Here is a 24,646-nt window from a genome sequence, read left to right as displayed (position 1 = left end):
GAAAATATTTTAATTTTAACTAAACATAATTCGTCTGACTAAAAATGTTTTTTCCACTGGAAAATGTTTCTAATCAAATAATTCGTCTGACTAAAATGGTTTCTTCTACTGCGAAAATATGTTATATGGTTGTGTTTCTAAGAATATCAAATTAAAACAAAAAACTACGTTTTTTTGTCTTACTTTGATATTCTTAGAAAAACTGTTATAACGTGAATCGCTTTTTTTACTAAAAATTAAATTCACTAAAATAATTCGTCTGACTAAAAATGTTTCTAATCAAATAATTCGTCTGACTATAAATCGTTTCATCCACTAAAAATTAAATGTAAAGTGAAAAAAGGCTGAATAAAAATACTTTTTCCACTAGAAATTGATTTTAATCACATAATTTCTTTAATTAAAAAATTATTTTTTACTGACTGTGAGTAAATTGTACGTCTCACTATATATAATTTCTTCCACTGACGATTATATTCACCAAAATAATTTGTCTGACTCAAAAAGGTTTTTTCCACTGCAAGGATATTTATACTTAAAATAATTCGTTTCTTCTACTGAAAATTATTTCCATTCTAAAATAATTTGTCTGACTAAAATTGACTTCTTTCACTGACAAAAATTATTTATCTAAAAATAATCCATCCGATAAAAATCGATTCTTTTAGTGAATATTATAAACACGGGAGTAATTCGTCTGACTACAAAATTTCTATTCTACTGCAAAAATTTATTTTCGACGATAAAATCATTTGTCTGACTTAAAAACGTTTGTTCCACTGAAAAGTGAATGAAATCACTTGTTTGCATAGCGGAATAATCCGTCTGAATAAAAATAATTTTCCCCTGACACATTTTAACTGTGAAAGCTCGTCTGACTAAAAACTCACTTTTCCACTGCGAAGACCACATTTTAACGAAAAATAATATTAAAATAATAAAAATAATACTAAAACAATAAAAATAGTATTAAAATAATAAAAATAGTATTAAAATAATAGAAATAGTATTAAAATAATAAAAATAATGTTAAAAAAATAGAAATAACATTAAAATAACAGAAATAACGTTAAAATATTGAAAATAATATTTATATTTGTTTACGTAAATAATAATATTTTTAAATTGATAAACAAATTTTCTTTTCCTGGACAAAAATAGTACGTCTGACCATAAAACACCCTTTTTCCACTGCCAACAGCAAAAACAAATTACGAACCATTAAAAATAAAAATCTTGGACCTTAACTGGAGTGAAAGCACACAAGTTGAAAAAAATGAGTTCGTGAGCTTTTACATCCTTCTAACATTAGATGTTCTCCTGATGCAAAGGAAAGTCCATTTCTTCTTCTAGAAAGGAAAGGTAAAAGCGGACAATAAAATTCTAACCATGCTATTTTACAATTTATGACTTCCTGGTGCAGGGAATGCTTCTGGCGTAACTCACTTGTGACATTGACGAATTCCATTCGAAGAGTGATCATTTTTCATCCCTCTTCTCTCAAATCGCCGAGGGTAGAATAAAGCCATCGGGAAAATAAAATTTTAAATCTCATTTTATCTCTCTTTTTAAATATGTAAAGAAAAAAAATTTAATTTTTCAATTTTTTTAATTTCTCGAGAAATTAAATTCTCGAGTAAAATATTTCAATTGAAGGCGGGGGAATTTATTTCTGGAGATGTTTTATTTCTCTCTTTTCCGTTACTAGTCTTATACTTCGCTCTTTTTCTCTCTCTCTCTCTCTCTCTCTCTCTCTTCTCTCTGTCTCTCTTTCTGTTTTTTCGTCCTTTTCTGTTTTTTACTCTCTTTTTCTTTTTTGCTCCTTTTTTCCTTTCTCTTCTTTTTTCATATTTTCTTTTTTTCTCTGCTTCTCTCTTTTCTCCCTCTTTTTCTCTATTTCTCTCTCTCTCTCTCTTTCTGTTTTTTCGTCTTTTTCTGTTTTTTACTCTCTTTTTACTTTTTGCTCCTTTTTCCTTTTTCTTCGTCTTTCTTTTTTTCTCTGCTTCTCTCTTTCTCTTTCTCATTCTATTACTTTACTTCCCTCTTTTTTTCTTCTTCCTTCTTTTTTTGTTTCTTTTCTTGTCTGTTTTTTTCCTTTTTTCTTTCTTTTTCTATTCCTTTTTGTTTTCTTTCTTTCTTTTTCTATTTCTTTTTTTCTTTTCTCTTTACTTTTTTCTTTTTCCTTCCTTCTCACTCCATCCATTACTGCTTTTTTTTCTTTTTTCCCATGTAGGTAATGGTATCGACCAGCAAAAGAGAAAGTAGCCTTATATCCTTGATGGAAAGTTGCGCAAGCTCAAAGGACTTAATTCTTCATTCTCCCCTGATACGAAAGCGTCCAATTCATTTCGAAGTCCTTGGAATAATTTATGCTCCACTCGCATCATTATCCCCCGACTCAATTACCTTTCAAATAACAATTATTTCCCGTTATAATAATTTTATTATATTGTTAATTCACTTGTTTGTTGATTAACATTATATATACTTTCAAATAATTATATATATATATATATATATATACATACAATAAAGAGAGAGAGAGAGACATGGAGAGAAAGAGAGAGAAAGGGAAAGATAGAGACAGACAGAAACAGAGAGAAAAAGAGAGAGAAAAATATATATAAAATATACATGAATGTAAATATTCGAATTCATTTATTTAATTTCATACCTCCCCATTTGTAAACTAAGAATTTATAATAAAAAAAAATTGCCGGACATTATTTAGTATTTGAAACATAATTTATGGCGGAAAACTAGAAAGGAAAATGTCCTTTTTAATATTTGAGAACGAGTTGAACCAGCGCGTACCCTTAGACACCAGGTGACCATAAGGATCAAAAGTGTTCCTTCAGGATGACTTTCGCAATAATGCTGGTGTCCTGGGAACACTTGAAGGATTTCCACGTGTTAGTTCCAAATATCGCGGTGTACAAACACCATACTCTTGGAATTATTTGCTATACATCTATGGTGAATTCTCCTAATATGACAAAGCAGGAAAAGTTTATTTTTTTCTTTCCAGTACAAATGTCCTTTTTTTCAAAGAGACTCACACGCACTATATATAAATATACTGTGTATATACATATATAAAAGATTGTGCAACCTCTCTTTGTGTCTAGTGTCCTAAACATGGACTTCCTGTTTACTTCCGGTGTCTCTTTTTCAAGGTTTTTGTCTCTAAATTATTATAGATATTAGGGAAAAATTTATTTCCAAAGCAAAGAGTTTTCAAAATTTAATTTTAAAAAATTAAATTATAATGACGAAGTCATATGAAAATCGACGCAATATTTTGTTGGAAATTACAATTGGATTTTAAAACTTTTCTCTGGAGGAAGATATTTTGAAAAAATTTTACAAGAGGCAAAGTGCGAGAGCGAATAATTGAAAATGGAGTGGATTTAATTTGTTCAATTCTTTAAAATCTTGGGAATAAAGAGAGAAGGCGAAAATATAATGAGATTCTATAATCAGAAAAGAATTTATCAAAAAAAATATTCATTTCGATTATATTTTGAATATTATACTGAAAAGTCGCGCAATTTTAAATTTCAAATTGTAATTTTTAAATAGTAAAGTTTGTTTACTATATTTTTAATTTCCTATCCGAATTAATCTACTAAATTAAAAAAAAGAATTTTCGTAAAGATTTATGAAAATTCTTATTTGATAAATTGGAGGACAGTTTTTACAAAAATTGATACTTTATAGAGATTCCAAAAAAACAGACATTTTACATTCAGGAAAAATGTACCAAAAAGTGATTTTAAATTGAAAAAGTGAAAAGTCAGACGAGAAAATAATAAACTGTAGGTATTTTATGTAAATATTGAAAGAGAGAATAAAAAATAAAAAGAAAACTAAAATAAATTTAATTTAAATTTAAAAAAAGGATGAAATAAAAAAATAGAATTAAAAGAAATATTTTATAATATAATATAATAAATAAATATTTATTTAATGTAAATATTGAAAAAGAGAATAAAAGATAAAAAGAAGAAAACTAGAATGAAACAAAAAATAAATTTAAATTTAATTTAAATTTAAAAAGAAAAATGAAATAAAAAAATAGAATTAAAAGAAATATTTTATAAAAAAATTATTTCCAATACGAAAATAAAGTTGTTCGGAACATTTTTCCGTAAATTGTAAAATAGTCACTAAATTTTTTGCCTCTATCAAAAATATTTTCTGATTGAATTAAAAGGGCAAAATTTGGTTTCACTTTGAAGTTTCGTTCTCCAAATGAATCTAACTTTCTGATAAAATTAGAGACAGTTCTCTAAAGCTTTGATAAATGTTACACAAAGTTTAATCAAAGCAACAGCGAAGTGAAGGCTAATGCATTTAATTGCCTCAAACGCGAAGCATATTTCTGGATCAAGGTTGCATGCAGGAACGAAAGTCGCATAAACCGAATTCTCGTCCTCCATCCTGCGCAAAATCGAAAACGAAATTTAATTTCATAATTTTTCTCATTTCTATGAATTGTATACTTTAGATTACAAAAATAAATCTAAATTATATAAGTTTAAATTTCTTTCACTTACTCACAATTTTTGTCTTGGCAGATTATTTATTGTTGTTAATACTAAAAAGTATTCCGGAAAATAAAATCACAGCAAAAACCAAAAACTATACTGAATGGTAATCATAGTAATTTTTACGAATTTTAATAATATTTTTAAACTTTTGCTTCTTTTGCAAATAAAAAGAAGGGGAGATTTGTTTTCTTAACGACATCTTACACTGGTAGTTGGGAAATAATGTAGCAGCGTAAAATTATTATCGACAGTGCGAAATGATAAACTGGAAAATTTAAATTTTTTACGAAAATTGTCCTACCTTTTAAAATAAGTAGAAATTTCCTTCTGATTTTGACATTTTCATTCCATTCCAGTTTTCGAAAATTTATTTATCCCTCGCATCGGTAATTGATTGACCAGTAAAAGAAGATTCCTGCAAAATATAAATTTTAACTTAATTTTATAACAAAAAATAATAAAAGAAAATGCAAAAAAATATATTATTTAAATATAGTAAATAATATATGAAAAGAAATAATAAATGAAAAAAATGAACACAATAAATGAAATAAAAATAAATGTATAACAGTAAATAAATTATAAATAGAACCGAATTTTTTAAAAAGTAGTTATGTACTTAGATTCTAATTTAATTTTCTTTAAAATTGATGCAAAAAACACAACAAAGACATTTTAAAATCAAAATAAAAATAGAAAATACTCTCAAATGACAATCAATATAAATGCTTGAAAGGTAAAACCTATGGGTAAAACAGTGTGTGATACAAAAATGTCGATCAAAACAAATCTCGTAATAGCTCCGGAATCAAGTGAAATTAAACGAACAAACATGTAATTAGTTTTTTGTAAATTTGTCTCACAGTAGTGCAATAGTTTTTTGATTAATAACACCAATAAATTCAAAGCAAGGGATAAATTTATCCATAAATGAAACGAAAATAATATCGGAACAGTGCTGATGAGTCATGTTGAATAAATTATATCTGTCAAATACCACAGTTTCAACTTTTCCGTTTAAATATCAAAATACTGCCAAAGAATTGAAAAAAAACTCACATTTTCATTCAATTTATAAATGTAAATCATTAAATTGAACTCTATTTTCCAACCAAAAAGAAGTTAGAAAGGAGGTTATGTATTCAAGTTTATTATTGATCGGACTTTTCACTCTCTCTTGCTGAGGAACCAAGAATCATCAAAACCAAAAGTATTCCACGATCAATTCGTCTCAATTCTGTAAATAATGTACAATATAAATAACGAATTCGTATAAATAAAAACAATTGAAGAATGTCAGAAAGATAATAATATTCAAAGGTATCTGAAGGGATAATTATAAAAGTGCCAAGTAGTTTAGCAAGAAGGAATAAAAAATGGGTTCGCAGAGAAATAATTTACAAAACAGAAATGTCCAAAGAACGACACTTTTAAAAGTTGTTATTTTAGGAGATGGTTTAGTTGGAAAAACCTGCTTGATGAATCGTTTTGTTTCGAATAATTTTAATCAGTGTGGTTATCACACAATAGGTGTTGAATTTTTAAACAAAGATATTGAAGTTAATGGAGAAGCGTATACCTTACAAATTTGGGACACTGCCGGCCAAGAAAGATTCCGAACACTGAGAACTCCCTTTTATAGAGGATCAGATATTTGCCTTTTAACGTACGCCATCGATGATAAAAATACATTTAATAATTTGTCCTCATGGAAATCGGAATTTCTTTTGTACGCCGGAATACAAGAGGGATCGTCCTTCCCTTTTGTTGTTGTTGGAAATAAGGTATACATATTTTTCTTTAACTTTTTATCTAAACAAACCAAATTCAAAGATTGTAACGACATTTTTGTTTTTAACTGTCATTTTTGGACTCGTATGTTCTGAAGTTGTCAACAAAAAGGAGTACCAATCTAAAATCAAGTTCAATCGTTGATTCGTTGTTTTACAATTTACGTATATTTTTTTACATTTTTATTTTAAAGTTGGTATCTCTTAGTCGGCGGGCAACTTCAAAACCATTTAAAATTCGAAATTTCTTAATTGAAATTAAAATTGAAATCAAAATATATTAACAAATATATAAATATTTTATCAAAGGTGGATATAGATGAATCGAGTAAACAAGTTTCGAGAGAAGAAGCCGAAAACTGGTGCATGGAAAATGGAGATCTTCCTCTAATAGAAACATCAGCAAAGACAGCAATAAACGTCCAGGAAGCATTTGAAGCTGCCGTTGCTTCCTGGGTGAAAATTGAAGCAAAAATTGAACGTCCAATTATTACCGATACAGTTGATTTATCAAAACAACAATCGCCACAAAGAACAAGTTGTTGTATGCCTATAACAAGTCCCGAATAATTTTTTTTTCTCCAACACGTTTGTAAGCCTCTTCACCTACTAATAGTATTAATTTTTGTTTTAAAACTATTTATACCTGTATTTAAAATTTTAAATATTATTTATTTATTATTACTATTATTCTGTTGACGATAAAGAAAAATTGCAGTATTTATCTTTATAATAACGCTTGCCTACTTTATTTAATTTAAAACGACGCCTTGACAAATTTTTAAACGCTTTTTGAATGAAAATAAATAAATCGAAATTTTTTGACTCAAATATATTTTTCTAATCTCATTCTTTAACCCATTTCTAATACAATTATTCACAAAACAGTCATACACACACATGCGTCGTCTCGAGTTTTACAATTTTATCAAATAAACGTGAATTTTTTTAAAAAGAGATAAAAATTGTCCTTAAAATACAAATTTAATATAAATAATTACAATTTTTAACAAAAAAGAAATAATACATATTGACTAAGTAATTAATAGCCAAGAAAGAATTTATCATTTTTAATTTAAAGAAGTGTGCGATCTAAATATGTCTAAAAAACTTATACACATAATTTTGTAGTATTTACAATTAATTTCAGAGATCAACTCTTGCTTTTAATACTTTCTTTAAATTAGTCGCATTCATACAATAAAAATTCGCTATCGAAAAAATAGCGGAAGAATTGATTCATAAACAAATTTTATAGTCGTGTTTTGATATTCAAAATAGCAATCAATTTTGCTATTTCGAGTAGTCTATAATTTCTAAAAATTTTCTTTTACAAAGAAAAATAAAAATAAAATTACAATCGTTAGTCTTATTTTCGTTGAAATTTTGTCACTAGCGTTTGACAAAATTACAAAAACTAATTTTAAAAATTTACAATATTATTGTTATAGCAAGCAATTTAAAATTAACACTATAAAGTATTCCTCTTGATTTCTTTTTCTTTCTGTCACCAAAAGAAAAAGAAAAGAATACTCGCATATTCCACTGGTAGGAACTTACTTGTGGTTTATTTTTAATTCTTCACTAATGACAATGTTCCGTAACATCAACAATAACGGATTTCTTCCAACCAAAAAGAAAATATCCTATAGCCGCTCCTAATACAACAGCAAAACACAACCAAACGTTGTATGTCATGAAGATCAGCATCAAAAAGTACGAGAGAACGATTTGTATGATGTGTAAAAATGTTTGGAATGTGTGCATCCAAGACAGCATTGTTGGCCTGCGGGACAAAGAAAAGAATTAATTTTTTTCTCGAAAATAAAAAGAGAAAAACTGCAAAAAATAGAAAGAGAACTAAAATATTTTCAGTCAGAAGATCATGAGTCTAGAAATCGTAAAATATAAAGAAGAGATCCCAGAGGAAAAATTCATGCAAAAAGGGAGAAATAATAATTTCAAAATTCTGCTGTGAAGTGAAAAAAAGGTGCAAAAACCAGAGAAAATTTTGCAAGTAAAGAAATAAATTTTCTAGACACAAAAACTTGTTGTTCCGCTTTTAAAATTACTTACGGTTGCTTATGGATAACCTCACCGACCATACTGTAAAGATAAAAATTAGAAAATCATCCATAAATTATCGGTAAACGTCGTTTTAGGTTTCTTTAGGTTTCTTTAGATTTTTTAAGATTCTTTTTCTTTTGGTTTTTTAATTAATTACTCAGGGCTCGAACCAGTGAAAGTATTTAAAAATACGGACTTTATGGACCAACAATGAAAAATTACGGACCAATTACTGACAAAAATATAACCAGTTCGAGTAAAATAAGAGAACATTTTACTTAAAACTATAAATTATATTTTATTTTCAAACATTTTTAACTAAAATTTTTCTTTAAATCGATTATTATTAATAATTTTCGAAAAAGTTCTTTGAGAATTTTCAAATTCATTTGTTTACTGAAATACATTTTTAAATCAATTTTTATTAGAAAATTCTACTAGAATTGAATTATTTAATTACAAAAAAAAACACTTTATTGAATAATTGCATGTTTCTGAAAATTGAATTCTTTTGACGAATTTTAATTAAATTTTTAAGAATAATTACATTTTTCGAAAAATTTGATTGAAATTGTATTAAAACTAATTGAAATTCTACAATGAGTTTTACTGTTTATGAAAATAATTGAATTCTTAAAAAGAATTTTATTTTTAACGAAAATAATTGAATTTCCGTACAAAAATTTTATTATTTATGAAAATAATTGAATTATTGCAAAGAAATTTATAACAAATTTGTAAATAATTGAATTCTTGTGAAATTTTTATTATTTTATGAAAATAATTGAAAGGTTTGCGTAGAATTTTATTAAATTTTTTAAAAATAATTTTATTAAAATAGTAGCTATTAAAATTTATTGAATTGAGGAAAATTTTTGAAAATAATTGAATTTCTGAGAAGAGTTTAATTATTTCTAAAGATAATTGTAATTCTGACGAGAATTTAAAAAAAATTTTGAATTTGAAATTGAAATTGAATTTCTGCGAAGAATTTTATTACTTTTAAAAATAATTAAATTTCTGTCTTAATTTTTAGTTTCTCTAAAATTCTCCAAATTATATCGTAAAATTTACGAACTTTTCCTTTTCTTAATCAAATTACGGACTTTACGGACATTTTTTCAAAAAAACTGATTTTTACGGATTTCAAGCAAATTTACAAACCTAGTTCGAGACCTGATTATTCGATTTTTGAAAGTAATACTTACTGTACAACGCGATTATCCTCAGCAACAACATTCTTTTCCTGTGGCATTGTAACACTTCGATATTGAAGTGCATTGTACGTTTTCCAGAAGAGATATTCTCGATAATATTTGAGTCCTTCGTAAAGAGCGGCCATTATAATAATTCCAATGATAGAGCCAATGAGTCCGCCGACGGATGAAATCTTCCACCATTCGAATAAAACTGTTTCGCAATATCCACCGTGAAAGGCCTATTATTTGAAAAAAAAGAAAGAAGAAAAAAAGATTAACAGTAGAAAATTAATTAAAAATCGTTCTTTAAGGATTAAATTCTTTTTTTTTACCATCATCATTCCATGCATTGAATGATCGCCACCGCATCCAGACATTTCGTGACCACTGTGATCCATTGTGCTGTGATCGCCATGATTTATACTCCCGTGATCCATATGATGGTCCTGATTTCCATGATCCATGGCCGAATGATCCATATGACCGCCGGAAGAATTTAACGTGAGCATCATATGATTGTGCGACATCTGCAAAATAAACATCAGCAATTAAAATTCCGAAAAATTATCTTCTTGAAAGAAAATTACTTTTATTCTGGAAAAATTAAAATTATTCTCAATAGAAAAAATTTTTTTATACTCTAGAAATTCAAATTATTTTCAATTCAAAAACAAAATTATAAATTCTATTCTTTTGAGAAATATTTAAAAAACGGAAATTAATACCAAAAAATTGTATATTTAATTAAAAGATTTTTTTATCCAAAAATTCAGTAAATTGCAATCAGAATAAATCAAGTTTATAAAAAGTCGTCTCTTTTAAATTTTTTTTTTTGCAAAAAAATTAATTTCATACGCGTAAATATAGTGAAATAATAAATAATGTTAAGTTATGGAGAAATATCTTTGCAACGAACCATCCATTTGTGATGTTGATGTATGTTGAACCGTTAACTCAACTAAATCACGACTTCCTTACTTAACAGAGTAAAACTAATTTAAATTTGAATTCTGACTTTATGCATCATATTTATTTAGTAATTGTTTTTTATTTAATAATTTAATTTTTTTATAATTTTTTATCTAACAATTGTCTTCTGTTTAATAATCGTTTTTATCTAACAATTGTTTTTCATTTAACAATTGTCATAATTAATAGAGAAACGAATTAATATTACATGAAAAAATTATTAAAAGTAATTAATTAAATCAATCGCTTTTTCTAAAGACAATAATAAAAATTAAAAAATAATTTTTTGAAGGGAAAATTGGAAAAAAATTATAATAGAAACAAATGAAACATGTTTTGAAAAGTATTAATATCCAATAAATCAACGGTACTTGTATTACGAATAAAAAAGAAAGGAAACGTTACTATCAAAGGCATTAAATGGTAAAAAAGTATTGGTATACTTTCTAAAGTATATAGAAGTACAGAATCTAACTAAAACAATATTTTACAACGTATAGAACATATTTTTTAACAGTAACAACTTCTATTTTTTATAAACCAATTTATTAAAAATTTAATAATATTTTCAATTTTCTACTTTTCAATTTCGAAAAAAATTTTCCATATTCTAAATTTATTGTTAACATTATTAATTCTTATTCCTTAAGAAAATAATTTTTGTAACATAATTTTCAATAGAATAAAATTTGTTTGGTCTTATTTTGTTTGGATTTAATAAAATTTGTTCATTAAAATAAATAAACATGAATATAAAAAAATATTATTACCTACAAAAATGTTATTTTAAACGATAAACGCAATAATTCCGGTTTTTCAAGGTCTGATTATTCTATGAGTGAAGAATCTCGTAATTTTTTTCCTCCTTTTCGATTTACGGTAAAATTGTTATAAATAAAATTTTTATCCAAATAGTGCGCGATAATGAACAAAACTAGTAAATATACAATATTTTCTGTTAGTTTCTAATTATTTTGATGACATATGAATTTAAATGAAATAAATTTTGATGAACTATTAAGTTAATGGATATTAAATTACAAAAAAATAAAAATTTTTCTAGAAATTCTAAACTTGTTTATAAATCTTGAGAAGATAGTAAGTAATTTAATTTTAGTAAGTTAAAAAAAGATTTTATTCTTATATTGTTATTGCATGAATATACATTTAAACAAAAAAGATTTGTCGTTGATAAAATTAATAATTGATATTCTGTTTTTAATTTATAAAAATAATAAACAGGAAGAAATGGTTAAACGTGTGGTTTAATGTTGATACCGCAAAATTTGTCGTTTTAATCTATGACCTAAAAAGTCATTTTTTTTATATTCAATAGACTGTAATAAAATATTATTAAACGATGCTAATTATTTTCATAATAACGATCTTCTGAGAATGGCTTTTTCTTTTTTTTTTATTAAAGAAATTCCTTCGCTTAAGGCACTCGTGTTATTGAAATTCTCCACAATCTTCTGAAAACAGATCGATAATGCCGTACAAAAAGGTGATACCAGAATATGATTTTAATTCAAAACACTTTTAAATTTAAAATCTACTTTTAATTGAAGTTTAAAAGAGTTAGAAAAAAATTTCTTTTAATTAAAAAAAATAAAAAATACATAGAATTTTTTATGCTAAAATATTTATAATATTCTTAGTTAAATTAAATGCTCTCAGTGATATTAATGTTGAAATTTTTAATTGAAAAGTTAATCCTCAGTTTATTCTTTATTGATTCCAATTGTATCAATGACTGTCGAATTAGTTCCAATTATTTTGTATCAGACGAAAAAGATTACCAAGATTTATATACCTTGAAAATAAAAAAAAATTATCGTATTCATTGCTCGATTTAAAAGAAAATATGTATTTTAAAAGATTTTTTTACGTAGGAAAACAAAATTTTTAATAATGAAAAAAAAACTTATAATGTTATCTTAATTTTATTCGAAAGATATGAATAAAGTTAAATGCATTTTTGCTGTCTATTATATTAGTTTTATTTAAATTCACAAATTTTATGCTTCTAACATAAGGTGAATTAAAAAGAAATCAGATTTGATTGATATAATTAATTATACACCACAGTTCATTATTATAATATATGAGGTGTAATAAGCAAAAGTAAAATATTCCTTCCAAACTTTAAAACACTTTCACTTTCCTTTTCATGTAGTGAACAATTTAAAAACGCAAAGAAAACACGAATAATTTGACTTTTAAATTCCTTCTAATTGTATAATATTTATACATATGTTTACATACACATTAATATTATACAATATAACTTATTCATACTAACAAATAAAAAATAGCAGAAATAAGGTACATAATTAAAAATCTACTTTCTTTTCAATAAAAATAATATTGCAATCAAAATATAAAACAAAAATAGATTTAATTAGGGCAAGTAGATAAAAAAGAAGGATTGCATGATGAAAACAAAAAGAAAAAAGTCTTTGTTAAATGAAAAACAATAAGCTAAGCAAAACAACAAAATATAATTAAAAATTATAAAACAAAAACTTTGAATCTTTTGTGATAAATTTATCTTCTAAAATAAGTGCTGATAATTGCAAAAGTCACAATAGATAATAGTTTGAGTTTCTCTTAAGTAGTTGGACAACCTAAATACCAGAGAATTGATAAGAGCAATGAAAATGACCAGATAATAAAATAATCAAAAGCCAAATAGTTTTTTTTTGGGAAAAAATTTATATATATATACAAAATTAGACTCACCTTTTCAAAGTTAGAGGTTATGTCACGACGTTTTGTTCAAGTATATTCAGTTTACAATGATTAGAACCTCAGGAATCTACAACTTCCAAATCGTCACTGTTCACGATTAAGCAACAACTCGGCGACCCATTAATAAACTGTTCATAGCTACTTTCCTTTTACCCTTTTACCATCACCACGATCAAGAGCAATCAAGAGATCTCAGAACATTCACCAGAAGTTTCAGAAATTTGCTGCAGAGAACACGTGACTATTTATTTCCATTTAAAACCGTAAGATAGTGCCACTTACTGGCCTTTCATATAATATATTTCAATCGATAAAATCTTTTTCTTTAATAAAGAAATTAATTAATTTTATCAAAGTAGTGTCGAAACATATGTTGCTTTCTTTGGGGTGTTCTTCCAACTGTCACTTTCACCATTGTTGTAATGAGTTAAGCCATAAGATATATGTGTTTCAAAGATTATTCCATAAATAGTTACTTTGTTTTAATAGAATTTACAATTTAAAAATATAAACACTATTTTTTATCTTTTATAAACTCTATTTTTGGTAATTTTCTTATTTTTCTCATAAAAAAAATTAATTTATAAAGAAAGAAATTTAGGCATTTTAAAATTTGCCGCCAGTCGTTAGTTCCACTGCCTCCCGTCAGGTGGCTGCACACTCGGCTAACTTCACGCACGTGCAACGAAAGCTGATCAGAGTTGTTTAATAATGGTGATCGTCATCACATTAAAGTGTTGAATTTCTGCATATTTTTGTGTATTTCTAATTAATAATCAAAGTTTCACGATGTCTTTTATGCCTCTGTGGCCGAATCTGCAACCGAGGTCAACGGATCCACTGTGGTTTAATGCTGACAGACCGATTGACGACGAAAGTGAAGTCGCCGCACTAGAATTGGAACATCAACACTGGGTATTTCTTGTTATTTTTTTCTCGATTTACACCCAATTATTATGTATTTAAACTTTTTTTTATATGTTTTTAACGTTTTTGTAACTTTTCAGCGAGAAGAAATTCGATCAGAAGGCTCTGAACATGTTCCAATTGGCAAGGATTCCAGAGATGTAAGTTGTCACTAATCCCACTAATCTCTTATTTTATACTTTTTAGCTGTTAATATTGGTAAATTTATTGTTTAACTGAAAAATAAGTCATAAATACTAAGTTATTTAGTTATATTATCGGGGTAAAATATTAATTAACATAAAAAAGTACAAAATATGTGGAAAAAATTTACTTGTATGTCGGGTTGCATACCTACAGGAGTTGACTGAATTTTGCAATTAATTTTACAAAAATACGTTAAAAATTTAAAAAAAGATGGCGTCGTTATTTACAACGTTTACAACGAATGTTTTTGTTCATATTTGATATTTATTTATGTGTAAAACTCAACAAAATGGTCTTTTTCTGTAAGAATATTTGTTGGTGTAACTTTTTCTATAAAATGAAGAATAGATAATATAATATTGAATATTGATTTGTATCCGGAAGTGGGAGGGGGAAGTAGCAAACTTTGCGAACTTTAAAAATCGATATTTAACGGTTTTTTTCTCTTAAATATGAAACATTGTTGAATTATTTGTGATGATTTCTTGTCGTGAGTGTTTATTAGGTAAGAAATATGATTAATTATTGTGACGACAATTAAATAAATTCTTTTTTCATAACGCGGTGCAAAAAAGGGCACTTTTTTGCACCTTGTTATGAAAAATATCGTTCGTAACTAGTGCTAGCAGTTGCCAATTTTTGAATGAGCACTTTTTTTGGAACAAACTGTAGGCGAAGCTTCGCTTCGCCTACAGTTTGTTCCAAAAAAAGTGCTCATTCAAAAATTGACAATTGCTCGCACTCGTTACGAAATATACTATTTTGTTTCTGAAATTTCGATGCGAAGATTAATTTCGTTAATATAACCTTAAAAGTCGTGTCAAAGAAATAAATATTTGGGGATTATTAATATTATAGTAAAAAGTGGAGCATTTTTTGTAAAAGAAATAACCTAAAATCAACATAAATAAAAAAGATTATTTTCAAACCTCTTAAATAATAAAAATTTTAAGTAGAGAATAAATTTGATTTTAGTGTATAGTAATAATATTTTTTAAATTCTAATGTAAAAAAGATTATTTTCAAACCTTTTAAATAATAAAAATGTTGGAGATTAATTTTGATTTTAGGAGCAATGAATTCGAGGAGGATAATTAAATTTTTATTTTTAGTTTCGTGGATCCGAGGAAGAGGAGGAGGAGGAAGAAGAGGAAGAAGGTGAGGGTGAGGAGGAGGAAGAATCAGACACTCATGAAGAAGAGGAAGAGGAATTAGATGAAATGGATATGGATGTCAGTTATTCACATCAACAGCAAAGATCCAGTCCAACGGAAACTGGAACCGATACACCCTCGATAAGATTGGTAATTATAAATTTTTAATTTAATTTCATTAATAATTCAACTTCAAATTGAAGAATAACTACATTTTTATATTTTCATAAATCAAATTTGTTCAAATTTTTCTACATACTTTTTATTTAATTAAATCTAATTAAATTAAATCCATAGAAAATCAGTTTTTCTTTAATTCACTATTATTAATAGTACCATTAATTATTTAAGTATATTTAAAAAAATTCATTGATTTTCTATTTTAGAAATGTGTTTTATAAAAAAAATCTCAACTCTTTGTTTTAAAAACACATTTTTACAATAAGAAAATTATAAATTTCTTTTGTTTTCTAAATATTTAAATATATCTGACAGAACAAAATCGTTTGTTTTAATTAATAAGCTTTTTTCTATCTTGACGCATCGGGTCAAGAAACTTTTGTTTTTCAATTCAATTCTGATTCTGAATGAAATTTACTATTTCCTTTTCTTTGAGAACTTTGATGAATAAATTTACATTTAAAATAGAAAAAGAACTAAATATAGTTAAATTAACAGTAGTAACTAAGTAAACTAATTTCTAATTTTTAATACTAAATTTATATTAATGATTTACTTAAATGTATTACTATATTTATGAAAACTATAATTATAAATTCATGTAAAGTATATTAAATATAATTATAAAAATAAAGATATTGGGCAAAACGAAATTGAAATTGAAATAGAAAAATTTCGATTAAATTGAAAAACAAATCTTTCTTTTCTATAATATTAAATTATTTATAAATATTTGTATAATAATAAACAAAGTGAGTTATTTAAATAAATCTTTAAGTCATTCTTTATAAATTACAGTTTTATGAAAAATTGACACTTTTATAGGTAATTGAAGAAATTTATGAGTTTTTATTAAAGAAATTTCTATCAAATTGCCAATGTTTTTGTTTCTCGCGTGTAATTTAATAGCTGTTTCTCTCTTTCTATGTATAAAAAGTTCATTGACTCTTTTTATATATACATTTATATATGAAATGATTTGAAACTCTTTTGTGTCTCTTATCTATTTCTATTTGAATTTCCTCTTTCACAAACTCTCTTTAATTCTATATCGTGGCAGATCCTCTCTCTTTCTCTCTCCTTTCTCTTGCTTCCCGGCTGTTTGATAAAAAAAAAAGTGCCATGGAATTGCATCTGCTCGACCTGGACACTCAGTACACAGCGTGGCATACACGAGAAGAGTATGTTTGCCTGCATACAGGTTTATCTCAGAGTAACTTTCCAACCTGCAAACTTAAAAGTTTATTAGGCGTCTATCTAATTTTCTAACATGAAAAAAAGAGAGAAAAACATTCTTTTTTTAATTTAAATTCTTCTGGTAGTCGACAAAATATTATTAATAGATTCTGAGATTTTTTTCTAAATTTTACCAGTAATCGCAAAAATAAATTTTTCTTTTGAATAATTATTCAAAATAAAAATTTATTTTAGAAAAAAATCTCAAATTTTAATTCTTAATTAATGATGGGGATTTCTTTTTCTATTGAGTCCTAGAATATTGAAAATAATTTCGTAGAAAACTAGGAGAGTAGAAAAATAATATTTATAGTTGAAATCGTAACTAATTTCGAAATTTATTTTTGTTTTTTAAATTTACTATTCACAATTCCTACAAAGAAATTATTTAATTTTTACTTTTTAATCGAAAATATTTCTATTTGTTTCACTTGAGATATTTCGATCAATTGTTAAAAAATTCAAATAGAAATAACTCTTTCGTAAATTGTAAAAAGCTTGTATTTTTAATTAATTTTTTCCCGCTTGGAGTAAAATATAAAAATAGTTTTCAATTTAATTTTTAAAAAAATTTGCATAATAGTTTAGTGAATAATAATTTGAATTTACCATGTGATTTCAGGAGAGCAAAAAAAAAAAAAAGAAAGGTGTTTGCAAGTTTCCTTTTAGAGGAGATATTTGAAAAATGTGAACGTCTAAAAACCTAAATTCCAATCATTTTCTGATAGGGCATACATTTTTTTCTCTTCTTCTTTTTTTTTTGCTTTTAACCTCAGGGTTGCACTTTTTATGAGGAATAATCCTGGAGATAGCGCTCTGAAATTTCAACTAGCCGCGATGTGCCGTTACAGAGATATTGTGCATCGAGGTGGGGAAGTTACTTTATGGTAACCCTGTACATTGCGTCGGCTCTCTCAGCGAGTAACTGAAGTAAAGCCAGGTTGGTGCCCCCGCTAGGGTGAACGAACGGCAAAAGTGAACCTGTGTGCCTCCACCTCCTCATTCTCTCATCCTCTCAGTACCAACAACTTCTTTTCAGGCGAACACCTTCATTTCTGACGTCACGAAAAATTTGTCCCTCCCCCCTCAAAAAAAACACAGTCAAAAACCTGTTTTATTTTTGCAAAATAAACTTTGAAAATCATTTTTGACACTCGGTTGTAAAATGAATTCATTTCAGTTTGATGGATGTTTTCGTTACTAAGGGAATTTTAAATTTTCTTCTATTTAATTATTTCTAATTTCAAAAAAATTTTTTTTTGTAGATTTCTTTTTTTTTTGTTCTTGCAAATTTTCTTCTGCTTTTCTATTTCGAATCTCTACTTTTAAAATTCTTTCAAAAATTTTCTTTTGTATTTTACTTTTTTGGACTTCGTGTTATTTCTGTAAAAAAATAGGGAAACAAATTCGAAACCAAAAAATTTGGTACGAAATAAAAAAAATAGTAACAAGAGAAAACAATTTGTTTTCTCTTGTTTCTATTTTTTTTATTTCGTACCAAATTTTTTTGGTTTCGAATTTGTTTCTCCATTTTTAATTCTTTTGCCACTCTTTCAAACTTTTCTTTTCATTCTTTCGCATTTGTTTTGATAGTCGAATGAATATCTTTTTTAATCATTTAAAATTTCTTCTCGCATTCCATTGAATGCAGTGGTATTTGATCTCGTTGATAAAAGTGATGATGAATGAGAGATTGAAAAATTGTAGTTTGATATTACGTCAGATTCTGAATCATTACTTTCCATTTTCTGCGGAGTTGAGTGTTCTGGTTTATCAGTCATGCATAATTTAAGCATCAAATGTAGGAAGTATTTTTTTCTTTCTAATTTTCCTTTCTTTCTTTCTCTCTATTCCTTTCTTTCACTTTTTCCTTACTCTCAATCAAGAATCCTTTGACATTTTTATAAGAGTGAGAATTTCATTTTGTTTGTAATTTTATATTTAATTATTTACTTTTTTCATAGTAAATTTTTAAAAAGTTTTCACTTTTCCAATATTAACACACAGAAAATTATTTTAATTGGGAAAAATATTAATTTAAATAAATAAATTAAATTTAAATATGAGGAAGCAATAAATAAATTCAGAAATTAATGAAATAAATTTCGAATTTTAATTGAATTTTGAAATAAAAATTAATTCGAAAACGGTGTAGGAATATTTTTTAACAAATTGAAAAATTGAAAAAAAATTTTGGAGAAGAAAAAGTAAAAACTAAATAATTTAGTTTTTAATTATATTATAATTATATAAATGTAAAGGAGAGAAATATATTTAATAGTATATATGTAGTTAATAATCATTGAACTTAATTGTTAAAATGCTTTTAGTGTTTCGAAAAAATGATAATTACAAACAGTAATTTAATACAATTTTGCTTTCAATAATAATGGTGGAAATTAATAATAATTCGAAAAAATAATTTCAATCAGTGGCAAATTAAATTTTAATTCCGGTAAATAGCAATTTTATTCAATAACAGCTTCAATAAATTGCAATTCCAAGTAATAATTTTTTTCCTACATTTAAACGTTGCAATTAACAATTGTATTTGTTTTATTTTTCTTCAATTTAAAAATTAATTTTTATTTTAATCCCATTTTAGAAAATTACCTTTCGTCGCGTATTTTTCTAGAATCAAATTTATTTATATAATGTCAATTTCCAAATAATTGCACAATTCTCTTTGAGCCCATAATAGTGCGTATGTAATTTTTGTAATAATCATGTTGAGAATTTTTTTTTCAACGTTTTTTGAAAAATAATTTTTTAGTGGTTGGCTTGAAGGAAAGGAAAAATTCAAGGGAGAGGATTTATTTTTTTGAAATTGATTTTTAAAATTTTCTACACGTATGTAGATGTGATAAATATTGTGGTTGAATGAGGAAGAAAGGTATTACGGATTCACATGGGTGGGTAAATCATTATTTGCTGGAATAAATTCTCCTCTCGATGTAACTAGGGAAAGCATTAAAGAATACGTGGTGTGTGTATGTATACATCAGGTGGGATAGGGAAGGTATGTTGGGATTATACTTACACCTCTCGCGCGATGCGTCGTATTTCACAGCAAATTAATTTATCCTTGGTTCTTACTATCTGTAGCAGACATGTGGATCTATTGTAATTGCGATGAAGTGAGGTTCCTTTCTGCGTCACTTATTTGCAATTTATAACATCCTGGTTATGTTATGATTCTTTTTTCTCTCTCTCACTCCCTTTCGTTCCCTCTCATTAAATATTGTGTTTCAGTATATTCAAATTTTTTTCTAATAATAAATGTTAATATTATCCTGAAATATTAATTTCATTAATATTGAAAATAAAAGTGAAAAAGTAATTCACTTTTGTGAATTTTGAAATTAACCATATTTTTTGAACAATTCTTTTTCATAAAATTCTTTTTTATTTCAAGATCATTTTCATTATTGTCTCTTTTCAGGCAAATAATTTGGAGACGTCACTGGATTAAAATAAAGGAGAGTGAATGTCCCTGGCTGTGACTCACGAGTTGAATTTTGAACTCTTGGAAGGATAAAAATAAAAATAAAATGAAAAAGGAATAGCAAACTTTCAAATAGTGGAAAAAGGATGATGCCGAAATCTAATACCTCTAAGTTCAGGATCCTAACCTACCTCAAGGAGAAGTTATGGCACGTACGAGTTATTATCTCTCTCGTTCGTTGTAGTGTTGCTGCGTTTCGGCCCTTCCGAAAAAGAAAGAAAGAAAGAAAGAAAATAAATGGAGATGAAAGTGCAGGTAAATCTAAATAACCATTTATAGGATGCAAAGAATGATGAAAGGCAACAGGGAAAAGGGGGAGAGGAATTTTCGGTTTAGTTAAAAAAAACTATTTTTTATACAGTTTCTTAATTATCAATTAGTTAATTAATTAATTAATTATCAGTTAAGAAAATTTGCAAAAGTAGATTTTTTTTTAAAAACCACTGCAAATGTCGGATAACTTCATTTAACGACGAAAAAAATTATTGAATGCAGTTATATGTTAAATAAATATTCTAAGTCAATAGGATAAATAAAATTGAGATATTTTAACACTACAAGAAGCACTCGGATTTATTTGATCCAAATCCCGCTTTAGTGATTAAATATTCTTATTTTTTATTTTAAATTTTTTCAGTTGCTTTCCTTTATCCTTTGAATCTTTTTTTTCTTTATTTCTAATAAATATCTTTGTAGCAAAATATTTTATCTAATTCTAGCAAATATACTGAAAAAAAATTTGATTCAAGTAACCGATTACTTGTCTATCAAATAAATATTTACTTGAATCAAATAATTTTTATTTGAGGCAAATGGTATTTGCTTCAAATCAAATTTTTTTCTCAGTGTACTTTTGTAAAATGAAATATTTTTTTCGATTATAGAATTGGCTCCGAAATATAACTAAAAAAAGAAATATTTTTCTTCACATGTCAGTAAAGTCAGGGAAACAAAATTTTTGTCAATAAAGTCAGGAAAATGTCAGGGAAACAAATTTTTTGTCAGTAAAGTCAGGGAAATGTCCGGAAAAAAATTTCTGTCAGAAAAATTAAGAAAATTGAGAAATTTTTCGACTTATTTTGAAAAATTGCGACTTTTTTTACTTTACTTCCAAACATTGCAACAAAATACAATTTTTACTAAAAAAATTGCAACTTATTTTGATTTTTATAATGCGAAAAATAACTATAAACAAATCAAATACATCTATAATTAAAATCTTTTTGAATAGTTGAAATTTTGTGAAATTTAATTGAAAATAATTAATTTATTTCAAGTATTTTGTTACCAATTTTTGAAAATCAACTTTTGAAGAATTTTAATTGCAAATTTTGAAAATAATATTGAATTATCAAAAATTTTAATGAAAAATCTTTAAAAATAAATTTAAAAATGAAAATTAATGAAAATTAGCTTCTAATTTCTTAAAATCCAATATTTTCAGTATTTTTAATTACATATTTCTAAAAATTCAAATACGTACAAAAATACTAACATTTTATAGAATTATTTTTAACATTTTGGAGAAAACAATCATGTTTAAAATTTTTAATTAAAAGTCATCATAAAATTAATTAGTTTTTTTAAATTATACAAAAATTCTTCAATTATTTTCGAAAAATTACATTAAAATATTTTTAAAAACTAATTATTAGAATTGTTTTGCAATAATTTTTTTAGATTCAAAATTTACTTTTTGAGACTTATTAAAATTTTTGAAAAATCTTGGTCCTGTTTATAATTAAATTTCTTCAAAAATTTGATCATTTCTATTTATATTTTTCAAAAATTCAATTATTTTCAAAAGATTTTACCAAATTTTAATTGTTTGGACATTTTTCAAAATTGGAAAACTATTATCTTTTCAAAAATTATTTAAAAATAACTTAAGAAAAAACTATGGAGAGTTACAATTATTATAAAAAATTGAGTTTTTGTATTTAAATAATTGAATTATTCTAGAAGAACTTTTGGAAAATTATTTAAATTAATTGATTCGGAGATGAAGTTTAGTTGAAAATTGTAGAAAATAATTGAATTCAGGAAGAATTATAATTGTAAATTTTAGAAATTATTAAAATTCATAAAATAAAGGAAAATGTGAATGTTTTACGAAAAATGAGTAAAAATTCATTTTTCGTAAACGTTCATATTTTTCTGTAAAAAGAATTTTGGCAGGGAAAATAATTTTAATGTCAGTAAATTGTCAGGGAAATTGATAACCCTGAAGAAGCCTAATTTTGAAAATTTGAAATAGAGAGAAACTGAATAAAGTTCGAAAGAAAGAATTTTGTGCAATTTGGGAATATTGAGAGAGAATAGAATAGATGCTAGAAAAATGAAAGCTGTAGTAGAAGTGAAAAGAGAAAGAGGGGAAAGAGTTGTTGAGAGTGAGGAAAAAACTTGGGAAAAGTGCTGATGGATTTAATTGTTATAGAGAAAAGGAAAGAGAGTAAGGGAAGAAAGGGTCGCGAAAGAAGAGGAGCACGAGATTGCGAATGAGGGAGAAAGGGGGAGAAGGAGTGATAGAAAAATAGCGTTGAGATAGAGAGGGAGAGAGAAAGAGAGAGAGAGAGAGTGAGTGAGAAAGGGAGAGGCGCAGAACGAGCAGGAAGAACAGCACGAGCGAATCCAGGGACTCGGAACTAGTTTGACTCTCAGTCGAACGCGCGTTTACAAGCACACGACACGCGTGGCTCGGCAAAGCCCAAAGTGTCGCCGCAAAACCACGTGCCACACCACACACAGTCTTTCCCCTTTTTTCTCTAACCCCTTTCACAAATATAATCACACAAACAATTCAACTTTATTCCTCCTCTTCCATTATTTACAATAATTGTTCTACTATATGAGACTTGAAATTAATTTGTTCTACAATTTCTTAAGAACATATTTAAAAAACACACTACTGACGCTTTTTTGAATTTGTGATTTTTCAGAATTTGTGAATTGTGATTGAAGAACAAGAAAAATTCCCAGTGATTTGAAGTGCTTCGAATTTTACCCCCTTTCCAAAATAAAAGGATTTCATGTACAATTCTCCTTGTTTGATGTTTTAAAGAAAGTTGGATCTAAGTTATGGATTTATGGATTACCGGTGAGTCAGTATTTACCAAATGTATTTTTTTAAACTGTTGCAAATATTACCCAAAAAAAAGGTTAGTGTGAAAATAATTTCAAGAAGAATTAGCTTTTTAGTGACAAGAAGCGTCAAGATCGATTGATGATTATATGGGATGGAGAACTTTATTTTTTAAAATAAAATACTAAAAAACATAACATAAATTACCAACTAAGAGTAATTTATTGCATAATGTCAGTTTACGAGTAAATTGAGTTTATATATATTTGTCGTGATTTATAGATAAGGGCGAGGGGATATTATAAAGAAAAAAAAGGAAAAAACTTGATAAATCTTGTTACTTGAAAGCAGCCTTGAAGTCGAAAGGATTAAATACTGTTCAATTCTACTACTATATGTATATTTCACATATAGTTGTACATAAATCGCTGATATCTCTCACAAAAGTATAAAGTCATACATATGATAAAGTCCCACGAGGTTCAATTCCTAAATCATCAGGAAAAAAAATTCTGAAAAATTGTCACAGAAAACCCTTTTTTCCCCAAAGTATTTTCCTGTAGCATTTGTAGATAAAAGAAGAAAATGTTATTCATTTACTTACCTTTTTATTACGCTTTAATATTTTCGATTTTCGTGATTCTCCTTCAAGACTAAGAGAAATGAAAACGAGTGCAAAAAATTTTATAGTTCCGTTGAGAGTAAAAAAAGTACGTTAAAAGCGAAACGTTTCCTATACGAGCGAAACGTTTTTTAATTTTAGGGATTTTTTTTTTACCGAAATGAGGATTACATGCGAAAAGTATCTTAAAGTACAGAAAACAGAGGGCAATGAAAATTTCTTCGCGAATATATTTTACTCCAGAAATTAATAAAAACAAAACAATTTTTTTAAATTGACAAAAAAATTTCCAAATGATTTTTAGTAAGATATAATCAATTAAAATTAATTAAATTAAATTTGTTTAATTGAATTAGAATTTAAGAAGAGAAATCAAATTAAAAATTCCTATTAAGAAATTAGTAAAATAATTTAATTATTTAATA

At 26.1% G+C, this 24,646-nt stretch overlaps 4 protein-coding genes across 5 annotated transcripts in view; 3 read left to right on the top strand and 1 right to left on the bottom strand.

Moving 5' to 3' along the window:
• The first annotated feature begins 5,299 nt into the window (after nt 1-5,299).
• Nucleotides 5,300-7,174, top strand: LOC122499369 (ras-related protein Rab-9A-like). Its single transcript, XM_043607683.1, has 2 exons — nt 5,300-6,337; nt 6,653-7,174. Exons 1-2 carry the CDS (start codon nt 5,930-5,932, stop codon nt 6,911-6,913), a joined length of 669 nt encoding a protein of 222 aa, XP_043463618.1. The 5' UTR covers nt 5,300-5,929; the 3' UTR covers nt 6,914-7,174.
• A 269-nt stretch (nt 7,175-7,443) lies between these two features.
• LOC122499370 (high affinity copper uptake protein 1) lies at nt 7,444-13,726 on the bottom strand. 2 transcript variants are annotated; one of them, XM_043607684.1, is made up of 5 exons: nt 13,321-13,724; nt 9,942-10,136; nt 9,619-9,848; nt 8,420-8,449; nt 7,483-8,129 (listed from the first exon to the last, which is right to left on the bottom strand). In XM_043607684.1, exons 2-5 carry the CDS (start codon nt 10,134-10,136, stop codon nt 7,928-7,930), a joined length of 657 nt encoding a protein of 218 aa, XP_043463619.1. In that variant the 5' UTR covers nt 13,321-13,724; the 3' UTR covers nt 7,483-7,927. The 2 variants fall into 2 exon arrangements, with proteins under 2 accessions (XP_043463620.1, XP_043463619.1); XM_043607685.1 differs by lacking the exon at nt 8,420-8,449 and having other exon boundaries at nt 7,444-8,129; nt 13,321-13,726.
• Nucleotides 13,727-13,986: 260 nt separating this feature from the next.
• LOC122499367 (anaphase-promoting complex subunit 15B-like) lies at nt 13,987-20,605 on the top strand. The gene is made up of 4 exons (XM_043607681.1): nt 13,987-14,244; nt 14,337-14,396; nt 15,555-15,746; nt 20,455-20,605. The coding sequence occupies exons 1-4, from the start codon at nt 14,119-14,121 to the stop codon at nt 20,482-20,484; spliced, it is 408 nt and encodes a 135-aa protein (XP_043463616.1). The 5' UTR covers nt 13,987-14,118; the 3' UTR covers nt 20,485-20,605.
• A 2,554-nt stretch (nt 20,606-23,159) lies between these two features.
• The window catches only part of LOC122499365 (ecdysone-induced protein 74EF), a 198,775-nt gene continuing 197,288 nt past the window's right edge, over nt 23,160-24,646 (top strand). Inside the window, exon 1 of the mRNA XM_043607675.1 lies at nt 23,160-23,614. The gene's annotated coding sequence lies outside the window, so the exon portion shown is untranslated. The remainder of the gene's footprint in view (nt 23,615-24,646) is intronic.

The sequence above is a fragment of the Leptopilina heterotoma genome, unplaced genomic scaffold, assembly GCF_015476425.1.
Source record: "Leptopilina heterotoma isolate Lh14 unplaced genomic scaffold, ASM1547642v1 Lhet_167, whole genome shotgun sequence".
NCBI lineage: Eukaryota > Metazoa > Arthropoda > Insecta > Hymenoptera > Figitidae > Leptopilina > Leptopilina heterotoma.
This window is presented reverse-complemented; position numbering and strand designations above follow the sequence as displayed.